The 13,380-nt window shown below is 36.0% G+C and overlaps 1 protein-coding gene across 44 annotated transcripts in view; it reads right to left on the reverse strand.

Annotated features, from left to right (window-relative positions):
- The window catches only part of PHTF2 (putative homeodomain transcription factor 2), a 199,719-nt gene that overhangs the window by 56,244 nt on the left and 130,095 nt on the right, over positions 1-13,380 (reverse strand). For 37 of the 44 annotated variants that reach the window (XM_081535746.1, XM_081535749.1, XM_081535738.1 and 34 more), the window contains 3 exons: positions 13,167-13,262; positions 10,163-10,288; positions 7,096-9,494 (listed from right to left, as the gene is read on the reverse strand). In XM_081535746.1, coding sequence (XP_081391872.1) covers positions 9,474-9,494; positions 10,163-10,288; positions 13,167-13,262 — 243 coding nt within the window. In that variant the 3' untranslated portion in view covers positions 7,096-9,473. Of the gene's footprint in view, positions 1-2,596; positions 2,766-6,723; positions 6,837-7,095; positions 9,495-10,162; positions 10,289-13,166; positions 13,263-13,380 lie in introns of those variants that run through there. The other 7 variants (XR_014067191.1, XR_014067193.1, XR_014067192.1 and 4 more) reach the window with 1 other exon arrangement.

Consider the following 13,380-nt stretch of genomic DNA (forward strand, 5'->3'; position numbering starts at 1 on the left):
CACAAAATTTTCAGTTGTCAACATAGCAAACACATTTCTTCTAGCCTCTGAAATCATGAATCCACTGGCAATGTCTTCAACACTGTCTAAACGTTTCTGATAATGAAGACCAACATTTTAATAATCACAATTTTGGGTCCCCAAGAGTAACTGGTAACAGTGGGCAGAGCTAAAAAATCCTCTTCTCAGAATCTCTGGGAGTGGAACAAATACATCAGTTTTCTTAAGGGTCCAGGTCATTCTAATAGTCAGCCAGGCTTGAAAGGCTCATGAAGACACCACACTTTTAAGTAAAACTTATGGTCTCCCTCTGCTCCTCCCTCTTTATGTTCCCCTCAGTGAGAAGGTTATGTTCTAATATCTACATTAGGTGTTTGGGAAGATATATAAGAAAGACTTTGTTTCTTATAACCTACACACACAAAGATGTTACATTCTATTATGGTGGCAGAATCATGTGCCTACTTAATCTTTTAATAAGATGCTTAAAGAGGACAGAAAAAGTAAGTTGTAAACAGAAGGGCAAACTAAACAAAGAGTGAAGTGCAGAGGATCCATCGCTTTCTGACAAGGTGGCATTCAGAGTTTAGTACCCTGTTGGGACTGGAGCATGGAGGGAAGGAGAAAATGGAAATCAGTCAAGGATCCCATCTCGCAATTCTGGGATTCACCTATTCAGAATAAGACAAGCCCATAGAAAATAAGAGTTCGCCACCGTGAGCTACATTTTAGGTATGGTGGAAGATCAATGGAGTAAGAAAGTTCTGTTTCCAGAGTTTTAAAATAAGGGCCTACTAATGAGATGTGATCTGATTAACTCTTTGGTCAGAGAGTAACACGGCTGAATCAAGACAGACTGATTTCAAAAAAACCTGTAAAACTTAAAACTGAAGAAAATCTTGTCTTAACACCAAGGCTCTGTTTAAAAGTGTGAATGCTTAATCCCACAACCCAAAAACAAATGCAAGTTCACTTGGGAGCAGTGAAAAGCTTACTTTGCTCATGAAATGGGCCATAGTAAGAAAGAAAAGGGTTCCAAATTACCTGTCCCATGAAGAACAGGTTCCCTTATATTAAAACAATTGGTTAAAACAGATTTCTGTTAGAATAGTGGAACTGCTGAATTTCTCCACAAGAAAACCTTTTTAATTTCTTTTTAGAAACTAGATGCTTTTAAGTATTTATATTAGGAAATTATAACCACAGTCTACTCTCTGAGAATAAAATATTCTTAACTCTATTGCTTATTAGCAGTAAGAGAGAAAATGTAAAGAAAAAAGTCTCAGAATGGTAAAGTTCAATGGGAACAGACCAAGTTATTTTAATTCCGTCCCATCTTTATTCAGATAGTAATGGCTACTATAGGTCACCAAGGAAATCAGCCTAAAAGGAAAGATAAAAATCTAGGTTCCTGATACTCAGAGCAAGACCTTCCTCCTATGCCACATCTCCTGCATATTCAACTGAGATGAAAAAATCATCCATTGCAGATGAGACAATATGATTTTCAGGATCATCTGCTGAATGACAGTGTACTCTACATGGTATCATTCTACACTGATAAGAGGAGGATTCAATGCACCAATTAAACCAGTTCCTATTTCCAAGCAGGTGAACCCCATAACTGCCTGAAGTGTCTCCAGAGTTGGGGTAGCCCCAGCTTCTACTAACATTCAGTGCTGAATAAGACACTTTTTTGTTTCATACTTTGTGTGTGTATGACAAGCTAAAGTCTCACAATACAATCCAACGTACTACCTGTTGCCTTAAATTCTGAGGTCAATGAAGAGCAGCTGATTAGGGACTTCACTGTAAGCCATCACACGCCCAAAGACAAATGTGATCTTTCATTTTTTTTTTTTCCATTTCCGTATTGAGTAATCCAAGTACTTTCTCCCAAAGCCTGACTTTTCATCTCTTTAACAATTAGACTTTTTTTTTTTTGAGCTCAAGTCCCTCCCCTCCAAGGGATCTTTGGAACTTCTGAACAGAAAATAGTAGTTCTCAAGGCTCACTGGAAGACAACTCAACCAGGCTTTGGCTTGGAAGTCTCGTGGATTCAGGGCATCTAGTGGAAAATGAGGGGTTGCAGGTTACTGGAAGAGGGGCACATTCCCAAGACAGGCTGCAGATGTGCAATGGTCCACAGTTGTGGGGCATCTGTGGGAGGGGATGGGCACTGATAGTGGAAACCCTGAGGCAGAGATGAGGACCTTGAGGCTTAGCCTGGGGTCGGGGTCGGGGAGGACCTCTGTGGGGAGCGTCTCTGAGCTGGCTAGAGCATACATGCCCAATAGACACAGGACACACTGGCCAGACAAGAGCATCAGAATGGAGGAATAGCTACCATCAGAGAATAAGGACCGGGCCAGTTCTGTATTTTCCAAGTACTAGGTGAATGCCCCCTGGGATTTTATGTCACTCTAGGGAAGAGAGGCTCTTTCAAACATAACGTACTGTATTCTCAGTAATCTTTTCAGTAAGTGCTCAATGCTGGATTTAGTTTGAGGACAAATAAATTGATGTTTTGTTGCACAGGAGGTTGGTGGAGCAGGACTAGGCCCAGTACATGGACATTTTCTAATTTTATACTCACAAGAACCACTTCAGGCTCCAGCAGCAGCAGCTCCACACCTCATTTTACAAGTGAGGCTTAGGGAGTGTAAGGAACTTGCCCAAGGCCATACACACGCTGTAAAGTATCCCAGCTCTGCCTGACTTCAGAACCCATGGTCCTCATCATAGTGCAGATGAGCTGGGCTGCTCTGTAATTAAAAAAAAAAAAAAAAAAAACAGAGAGAGAGAGAGATGCAATTTTGCAAATATCAATAATTATAAATTGACTCTATCATCCAAACATGGAGAAAGAAACTGAGATCAATTTAATTTTACAACACTCTTGGATACAGATTTGTGCCATGTCATTTTTTTATGACACAAAAATTCTAGCATAGATTTAACATGGACAAAAATTTTTAATTAAAAACCTTAATTCTCAGTCTGAAGCTGTTCACTAAGTACTTAAGTGAAGAATGTGGTCCCTCAGTTTGGTATTTGCCAAGTAACTACAACATGCCAGAACAGAGCTAGGCAGTCCCAATCTTTGAGGATAAAATTCAAATCCCTTAGCTTAACAAAATCATCTGCTAGTGTTACCTTCCAACCCTTGTCTACAAATATCACCTTCTCCAGCCATATCGAACTGCCTGCATGGGACACTTACACTGGCATCGCCACAGCACGTACCCTTCACAAGCTTAAAATATGTACCCCCTAGTCTCCATGGTAAATGAAATGAGGGGCTATATTTTAATTTCTATTTCCCTAGTACCTAGTTCAGTGCCTAGCATATGATATTCAAATACTATCCATGGGATAGATGGAAGAAAAACAGAATAAAATTGCAATTTTAAAAGCACTTGGTCTGCTTCCCATTTGCTAGACTAGCCTCTTATCCCAATGTCTTTCTCCAGACAGTAGACTCACATTATGAGAATCTTTTAGCACCACTAACCTGACACAGTAAATTCTGGCTGAGAGCAAGAGTAAGGGTATAAGCAGGAGGCCAGAAAGCTGCCAGGTCAGTCTGCATTTCCAGGCAAAAACAAGCAAATGCATTTGCAAACACTGGGTATATATCCCAAGGGATGCAAATTGGTCACAGCCTTTGGCAACATGTCTATTTTGCTTTAAAGCACACCTCTCACTACAGATTAGGAAAACCAGAAATTCCCAAATATAAATAATTGATCAAAACTTGTAAGAGAATTTGACAAAGACAACCCCAAATTCTTAAAAGCCAGTCAAAGAGATTGCTAAATAACTGCATTAAGTAAATGATTACATTTGGCACAAAGAGTCAGATTTTGCTTTAAAAGACAAAAAAGAAAGCAAGCTATTAATTTAAATTTTATATCATTGTTGAAAACACAGAATTGAGAAACATCATAAAAAGGAAGGAACAAGCAAAACTTTTAGTCCTGAGACTGTTAACTGTTTTGTAGACACAGGAGACATAAATATGTTGGAAGAGTAGACAGCACTGATAGCCAAGCACTATCCTTAACAAGACAGGAGTAGAAAGATGCAGAGGGAAAGCCAATTAGGGAAGAAGCATGGCTTAAGATTATACAGTCAGTCAAATGTATGATGCTTATCCAGGTTGACAGTCATCCTTTGGTTACCTGAGGTGATGAATTTATCATAAAGATAAATGGGGGCATCTGGCCTTACGGTTCAGGACACAAGATGAAGCTACCACAGTCTGAGACCGGTTCTAATGATTCAATGGCACAGCTGGTCAAGCTATCACTAGGTCTCTCTGCCTCCAACAGCTTAGGCAAGTTTCTGCTAGTTTCTTCTCCCATCTTCACTTTCACCACTGTCTCTCTACTTTAACGCTTTTTAATTCACGGCTTCTTTTGGCACTCTGCTATCCTACCAACTCTTCCTGTTTACACTGTGTCCTGATTCATTCCTGCAGCATTAACAGAAATTCTGACTGGGTCAGCAAGTAACCATTAAGGATGGAAAGCCGGTGCTGGGCAAAACTCTCATGCCTGTTGGTTTCACAGGTTCCTCGAGGCCTGTAAAATGGCTGGCTGCTTTCAGGCCCAGCACCAATCATTGACCTGTTCAGCTATGGCTGAGAGAGAAAAGTGAAGAAAACCAAGCTTGACCAACTTCTTGCTTTGTTCAGGTGAGCGCTGAGAGTGTAGCAAGCCCTTACAGGGCCATCTAGTAGACAATGGTCCCATCCAACCTATGACCAATAAATTCAATCTCATACTAAGGATCCAAGCACCTCTCATTGAAATATAAATGATTTATAACATAAAATTGCAAAGCATAAGACTGAAGATGATGATGGGGGAGAGCAGAGGAGGTATCCTACAGGAGGGCAGTGACAGAATCCTGAGCACTGATTGAGAGTTGGCCTCACAGAGCAATGTCTCCTTCACAGAACTGAAGAAGGGGGAAAAAAGACAGAATTCATACATAATGATTTTTCTCTCTTTGGTAAAGTTAGAGGAATAAAATACCAATAGTCATAAGATGAGAGGGATTAGGAGCTTGAGGATAACAAAGGAGGTTTGGAAAAGCCACTGTAGGCAACATCTAAGTGGACAAAAGATTGATTAAAGAAAAAGCACTGCCAAATACAGGACTCAAAAGTTCTAGTAATACCTTGATAAGCACAATTTGTAGAAAGTGAAGTCAGATGTTCTCCAGCTAGTCAAAGCACAAATAGTGAGCAGAAACTTAAAGTTAAGAGATGAGCTTAGGTAGAAGACAAAAAGACTCTAGGCTGTTACTAGTGAGGGAATCTACCACATAAATGAAACAGAAATCTAATAATGAAAAGATATGAATGGAATATGCACCTGAGAATTTAGTAAAGTCATTCACAATTGGATATAATACACAGGCTAACAAAAGAATGAGAATAATTCCCTTCCACATTTTAGCATGCCTACTTATGAAGTAAAGGAATTAGATGTCAACTCTGTAAAAGAACTCTTCATGGATGATAATTTATATGAAGCATGATACTTAACGTCTCATATTTGGTAAGGATGCATACATCTTATGTAATGTGAATGCTCTAGCTTGGAACTTTTTGTTTGTTAATTGTCCTAGACCATTACTTATTTGGAGGGGAAAGAGAACCAATCTTTCTGCACACTTAATACATGTCAGTTCCAGTGCTGGTGCTTTACATATATTAATCTTACTAATCCCTCTAATAGTCCTGTAAAATAACTGTCAGCAATTTATAGTTGAGAAAACCAAAGTTCACAGAGGTTAAATAATTTGCCCAAGAATGTAAAATAAGTCTGACTCCAAAGTATGTGTTCTCTCCAGCAAGTCCCACTGCAGAGCTGAACAGGGAGCCATCAAATGAATTATCTTTCCTAATGCCAAAAGCTTCTTAGTTTACATATGACCTCACTACATATATGTATAGACTTATAAATATTTATAAATATTCCAGAATTTTTTCCTATGATTAAGCATTTTGATTAGTTAAGAGGTGCTGTTACAAAATATACCTTCAAAGGGAATAAAGGAGAGTGTGGATTCTATTTGTGGAAACTTAGGAAAGCTTTTCAATCTCTTCTTTGGACTCTTTTTTTTTTAAACCTATCAATAGTAAAATGATGGCTTTGGACTAGGTGGTGTCTAGGTTCTATGTGACTCAAGTCATCATTCAAAATTCATTTATTCAATTGACTGAGATTAGGCACTATTTTATGTGCTGGGAAAACAGCGATCAATGAAGTTGAAAATCTCATGTAATTTACATGCTCTAAAATTTCTGATCTTAAGACAGTAATTCTCAAGGTGGTGAGGAGTGATAAGTGGAACAAAATTTCAAAATCACTTATGGAATACTTTTTTCAGAGTATGCATGTACCACATCCAAGATCCACAGTCTACTTCCCCGGAAGTAAGCACTGTGGGGAGCCAGAGATATTGATAAGCATTTGTGGTATCTTTCTTATAAGGTTGGTAGAAAAATGTTGAGAATTAGTGTTCTAAGTGATACAATATAAAGAGATGCAAGTCATATTGCTCTGTCTGCAAGTGTGAAGGGAGACTCATTAAGAGCCCCAATTCTAAGCTTAAAGAAAGTTGGGAAGTGCACTTGAATGAAGAGTCCCTGATTAAGGCCTATGAACATTTGTACCAGTCAGAGAACAGAAATATTACAATGCTTACCCATGTTATTGTTGGCCATGATCTCCCTTGTTGAAATCATGTGTAAAATCACTTGGTTAAAAACACAATCCTCCTGATAATGAATTTTAATACCCCAGGCTACAGCCAGTTTTCTGTATTTAAATACAAACAAACAAGCAAACATTAATGATGTCATAGCATTTTGGTGATGAAAAGCCTGTGCGCTAATTCTTCTTTCATGTTCTGAGAATCATAACCCAAAATCTGAAATGTTGGAAAGGTTTTAAAAATGTATTCCCACTCCCCTCAAATCTAACAGTTTATGCTACAGTAAATACAAAATTACCATAGAAATGTGCATGACTTGAAAATTTGAAAAAACAAACAAAAAAAACCCAAACCCATTCCAGGTTTAACACTGTCAGTCATAAAACGCTTTATTTTAAACTTGCCGATCAAACTTTAAATACGATACATGTGGCAAAGAAACAACAGTTAACACACAACATCTGCCACAATTCTATCTTTGAACTGTCTTTTCTATATTATGTGGTATGTTACAATTTCTTTCAATTTCTTACATTCATTGTATTCTTAAAGGCAGCAATGTCAATTTTTCTGCTTTGAAAACAATTCCATTAATGTTCTGAAATGACTTAAAATGACAACTTTTTCCTCTTAGTATTCTACCGCTGCCATATTAGTGACATAATTCAACATATTATTAACACAATGTTGAGAGGTACACTGTACTTAATAAATCAACTCCCAACTCCAAGTTGAAATGAACTTCAATCAAAAAACAAGCATTTTCCTTAATCAGTTTACTCAGCTACTTTTCTCAAAAATATTTCCATTCTGAAATAAGTTTTTTTTTGTGAGATACAATAGTTTAATTTTTATTCCTAACAGAACTCATGCTGTACTTTTTCTTCTCAAAATATATTCAATATATTCTGTGCAAAATGTTAAGTTCTGTATAGGTATGTACCTTATCTTGAAAAAGTTTATAAAATATAATTCCTAAAAACAACCTCAACATTAGACAATAGAGGAAGAATAATAAACATATCAGACAAAGCCTAATTTTTCACAGGAGAAAATAAGTATGTTCTTAAAGCTCCAGTAATACATTCCTTGAAAAAACTCAGAATGCACTTTGGTCATTATTAAACATATTAGAACACAGGCAAATAAAACAAAATGTTTTTGTTTTCTATAGAAAGAAAATATACTACACAATGAGGCTGATTTGAGGCTGATCAAAAGGAATGGTGAGAGCAAAGTGATATTATGATATGGCTCTGTTCTCCACACATTCCTGATCTTAAGATTATGATTTGGGGATTAAAACTGCACCAGTCAAATAAATCATTTACAATTAATTATTTTAAATTCCCTAAAACATGGTAAAAAAAGGTGAGGATATTCAACATGATACAACTTGCACCAAGAAAATTCTAGATTGTTTCAAATAAAGTCTTTTAAAAACTAGACACTCAGTTTTTAAAAAAAAAAAGTTTGCTAAAACATTTCATATTTCATGTAACTCCTAAAATTTGATTGTACAAATATAACAACTTAAAATCAAGGCCCAATGTAAGATACCATCATATTTGCCCTATTTACCTAACATGCCAATAGATAAGTTCTCATTTGGACACTTGCAAATTATTTGGAGGGGAGGGAGGGGGTTACTTTCTAGGTTAAAAGCATCTAAAATAGCCCTTATATAACTGTGAGTTGAGGAGGGAGATGTACTAGATAGCAGAATTTGCAAGCTATCGCTATTTTTCCTGAAAACTCATATATAGTTTTACAGCTAGCAATCAGGAATATCTGGTTCTTAATGTTATTCTTAGGTTTTCATTTGAGTGTGGTATGAATAGCATACACTATAGTGTACCATGGGGAGAAAATTATTTTACTTGAGTAAACATAACATACTTGAGTAATATCAATAGGCACTTCACTTGTGAGATGAGTATATACCTCACTCAAAAGGATACCATATCATGCCCTAGTACACTATAACATACCCCATATAAAGACACGCATTAAAAGTAACAATTTTAAAAAGTGCACATTTTGAGCATGCACAGCTGGAGCTGTGCAAACAGCCCAGTGTTTCAAATAAATACAATTATTACTAGTTAATTTTTATCAAAATATCTTACAGTATGGTAACCATTTACAATTATTGCTCTATTAAGAGTTTTATCATCAAAGAGCACTTGTTGACCTGTTTTGTAATACCATAGATATTAATACTGAAGGGTGCTTAAACTGCAGCTTAATCAGTTTAGATCCTGGCATTGTTCCAAAATAACTCAAAAGAAACCCGGACTGGATCTTGATTTACTGAAGAAAAATGTTTTATGTGTTTAGCTGAGTCTAATGCAAGATTACAAAGTTAAAGAAGTTTACTTCAAGTAAGGCAAGTCACGGCATTGATGGAGAAACAGTGTTTAACAATGGCTTCTATTCTCACAATTTGTTATCACTTTTTATGAGCAATTACCAGGATCTCAAGTATCTGGACATCAGTTTCATCACCCTCTCAACAACTAAGTATATATCAATGCTAAAAATAAAATATAAAGACTAAAGTAAATGTAAAAAACAGTGAACAAGTGAAATAAATATAGGAATTGCACAGGACAGTCTGATGTAAACACTTCAATTTCTCAGCTGAGATTCCTGAAGCAAAGAGTCAGTGACTGCTTTCAGGCAGCTTAGTTGGTACTCTTATTCTGGAAAAGAGGCTACATCTTCTTTTCTCTGAATTGTCATGATTTAATCTTCCAGAGCTAGTGAAAAAATAATACAAGTAGGGACCATTAGAGCCAGTTTTGATATTGCAACTTATTAAGTTACATCACATGATATGTTTTTTTATCTAGATTTTATTCATGAACAAGTGAAGGTTCTACTATTTTAAATTCTTTTATTCTTTTATTTTCAAGAATTCACCTCAAACAAATAAAAAAGTGAGACTCCAATTTCTTTTGCTTTCTCTAACTGGAAAGTGACAATATACATCTACAACCGGTTAATATAAACATTCTACACCTTATTCACTAGCAGCTTTGCACATATTGGAGGATGCATATATTGCTATATAGATAAATAATATAGCTTTTGGCCAAAGCCAGTAACAAGGCTCTTTTTTTAAAAAAATCATCTAAATTAGATTCATCTTATGTATGAGTAAAAATAAATACTTCCACTTATCCTATCCAAGAGTACCATTTGTAAAAAATACTGTTCTGAATGAGAAGCTCTATCAGTATTATAGGCCAAGAATATTTATCATTCTTTGAAATTAAATGTTACGTTATCTTCATTAATTATATATAATATAATCAAAACGACTCCATTACTATACATGGGAGATCTCAAGAGTGTTAGGGTGAAATAAGGGTCACAAAAATGTAATAGGGTACTATGAAATTTAAAAATACCTGCAAGCCCTTACCTTTAAGTTAAATCCAAGCAAGTCACTGATAACACCAGAAACAGCTGACAGGATGACAACCTGGGTGATGTTATAAAGCAGTGGATTCATTGTAAGTCCATATAGCCTAAAGGGACTGTCCAATTCCTAGCAGAAGAAGAAAAAAACATGAACCCAGATTCATTGAGGAATTATTAAACTAATTCAGGGTAATATGCAAAGAGAATTTTTACAAACAACATTTCAAAAGACAGTTACAAATCATGATAGTCTTAGAAAGAATAAACTTGGTTAAACCTGAAGTAAGTAAATATACTTTTAGGTTTTCTTAGGAGAAAGTGACTTTCATTTAAAAAAAATCTATAGCCTAAATTTGTAACTCCAATTTCTGTGCCAAACAAATGACTAATAAACTATTGATCTGGTAGCTACAAGGTTAAAGAATACTTTTCACTATAACAATAGACATTGAAAGAGAAAGAGAACAATATATTTTTGCATAAGAATTAGAAATTTAGTTAGCCAAATTTTCTGTCTATATACAGACACACACACATATACATAAATATATGCATATATATATATAATCCCCCTTTGAGATAATTTTCAAATGCATAGATTCATTAATTGATCGACTGATTCAAACATTTAAGTAAAGTTCTATATATGCTAGGCACCATGGCAGACTCTGGAAACTTAAGATTCAGTCCCCATGCTGAAGGACCTTGCAGTCTAATAGACAAGCAAAGAAATAACTATGAGTCCCACAAAAGAAACATGTATAAATGGCAGAGGGCTAGAGTAGAAGGTGCTCCTGTAACTTAGTTCATGGGAGGAGAGAAGGTATTCCCCAAGACACAAGAACATGGCACCTTTGAATTGCTACAGGTTGTACAAGGCAAGTATAAATTTTATAAAACTGGCTACTTAGGTTAAGTCTGTCTAGTCAAGGCTATGGTTTTTCCAGTGGTCATGTATGGATGTGAGAGTTGGACTATAAAGAAAGCTGAGCGCAGAAGAATTGATTCTTTTGAACTGTGGTGTTGGAGAAGACTCTTGAGAGTCCCTTGGACCGCAAGAAGATCCAACCAGTCCATCCTAAAGGAGATCAGTTCTGGGTGTTCATTGGAAGGACTGATGATGAAGCTGAAACTCCAATACTTTGGCCACCTCATGCGAAGAGTTGACTCATTGGAAAAGACCCTAATGCTGGGAAGGATTGGGGGCGGGAGGAGAAGGGGACGACAGAGGTTGAGATGGTTGGATGGCATCACCAACTCCATGGAAATGGGTTTGGGTGGACTCTGGGAGTTGGTGATGGACAGAGAGGCCTGGCGTGCTGCGATTCATGGGTTCGCAAAGAGTTGGACACAACTGAGAGACTGAACTGAACTGAGGTAAGGGTCATTCTTTAGGCAAATTGTAAGAGGAGATTGGCATGAAAGGAATTTAATTTGGGGAGTAGTATATCAGATGTGCATGTAAGAAATACAGATTAAAGAGCAGCAAGACCAGAAGGAAGAAGCCCTCAGAGTTCAGTCTATCAGAAGCTCAAGTGAAAATGATGCGGGTCTGACTTAGAGCAGTATTGGTAGGAAAAAGGGGATGAACTGGACGATATTTGAGAGGGTGAGTCAATGGGCCCAAGAATTTCTTGGCTGTGAAGAAAAAGAAAGAAGGAGCAATCTATGCTATGTTTCAGGTTCTGAATAGAAGACTATGTTTGATCAAAAAGGATCACACTGATGTGCTTTGTATTTTGGTTAACTTTGTATTTCTCTCTACTTTGCAAATGAAGCTGCTTACATGAAGTCTCAACTTTATAGCCTCCTCCTAGCTAGCATAGTGCCTACACTCTCAAGATACTCAATATTTATGTGTCAAAAACCCACCCAGAGCTTCCCTGGTGGCTCAGTGGTAAAGAATCTGTCTGCCAATGCAGGAGACATGGGTGTGAGCTCTAGTCTGGGAAGATCCCACATGCTGTAGAGCAACTAAGCTCATTTGCCACAGCTATTGAGCTGGTGCTCTAGAGAGTGGGACTGGCAACTACTGAAACCCATGAGCTCAAGAGCCTATATTCCACAAAAAGAGAAGCCACTGCAAAGAGAAGACTGCTCACCACAACTAGAAAGTAGTCCCTGCTCACTACAGCTAGAGAAAAGCTCATGCTGCAACAAAGACCCAGCAGAGCCAAAAATAAATAAATAAAATTAGAAAAAAACAAAACCCACCTAACTCTTCTGAACCCTTTCAGTTCCTAATATACTGTGAGGCACAATCTACAGTCAGTTAATGCATTTTAGTTAACTGAAGAAGTAACCATAGCATTGAGACACAACTAATTTCCTACTATTCTACAAACACTTTATAAACAACTCTTAAAATTTCCATTTGTTACAGAAACAGAGATTTGAAAAAAGTTTCCTTTAAAAAAGAAAGAAATTACTAACACTGCAGTAATAATGATATTTTATTAAACTACCTCCAAAGAGTTACTATTATGAGATCAGATATACTGAAATTATATTATTTTTGATTGCTACCAAAAAAAGCTTTGAAAATTTATTTATTGGTGATATATAATTATTACAGTGATAATGTATTACTACTTTTTAAACCAACTCAGGCCAAGTAAACAGAAGACTGCTTTGAGAAATACAAAATAAAAAAAAAAAAAAAAAAAAAAAGCAATTTAACGTCAAATCTTCTTTTTTAAAATCTATTTTAAGTTCTAGGATGCAAAAATTGCCAACAATGCCAACTTCTACAATATTCTAAACAGTATTAAGAGTCTTAAAATTTCAAAACTGAATAAAATTTCAAAATGAAATGATCTCAATTACTTTGATTAGTTTTTCAATGAGAAATAAAATGTAAACTGCATGAATGTGCTCAAAAATAATTTGGAAAACATTTTCAATAATCCTGAAAACAAAACACCAAGTAGGATCTACAAACAAAACAGTAAGAAAAGTTAGAACAGCATTTTGTACATGATGTGCATTTTCATTTTCACTCTTACCTTTAGCAATTTAGTAGCCAGTTTTAAAACATTGTTCACTAGTGTCAATTCCTCTTTTTTGTTAGGTTTCTTCTCCATTTTCAAGTAGAGGTTTATCTTTTATTAAAAAACAATTAACAATTAAATATATTTAAAATTATAACAAATACTAATTTTTAAGAGGAACTGAAAAACATTTGCTAAAATATTAGCAGTAATTCTCTATTATTAAGAG

Source organism: Giraffa tippelskirchi, chromosome 10, assembly GCF_054371585.1.
Source record: "Giraffa tippelskirchi isolate mGirTip1 chromosome 10, T2T-mGirTip1v1.2.pri, whole genome shotgun sequence".
Classification (NCBI taxonomy): Eukaryota; Metazoa; Chordata; class Mammalia; order Artiodactyla; family Giraffidae; genus Giraffa; species Giraffa tippelskirchi.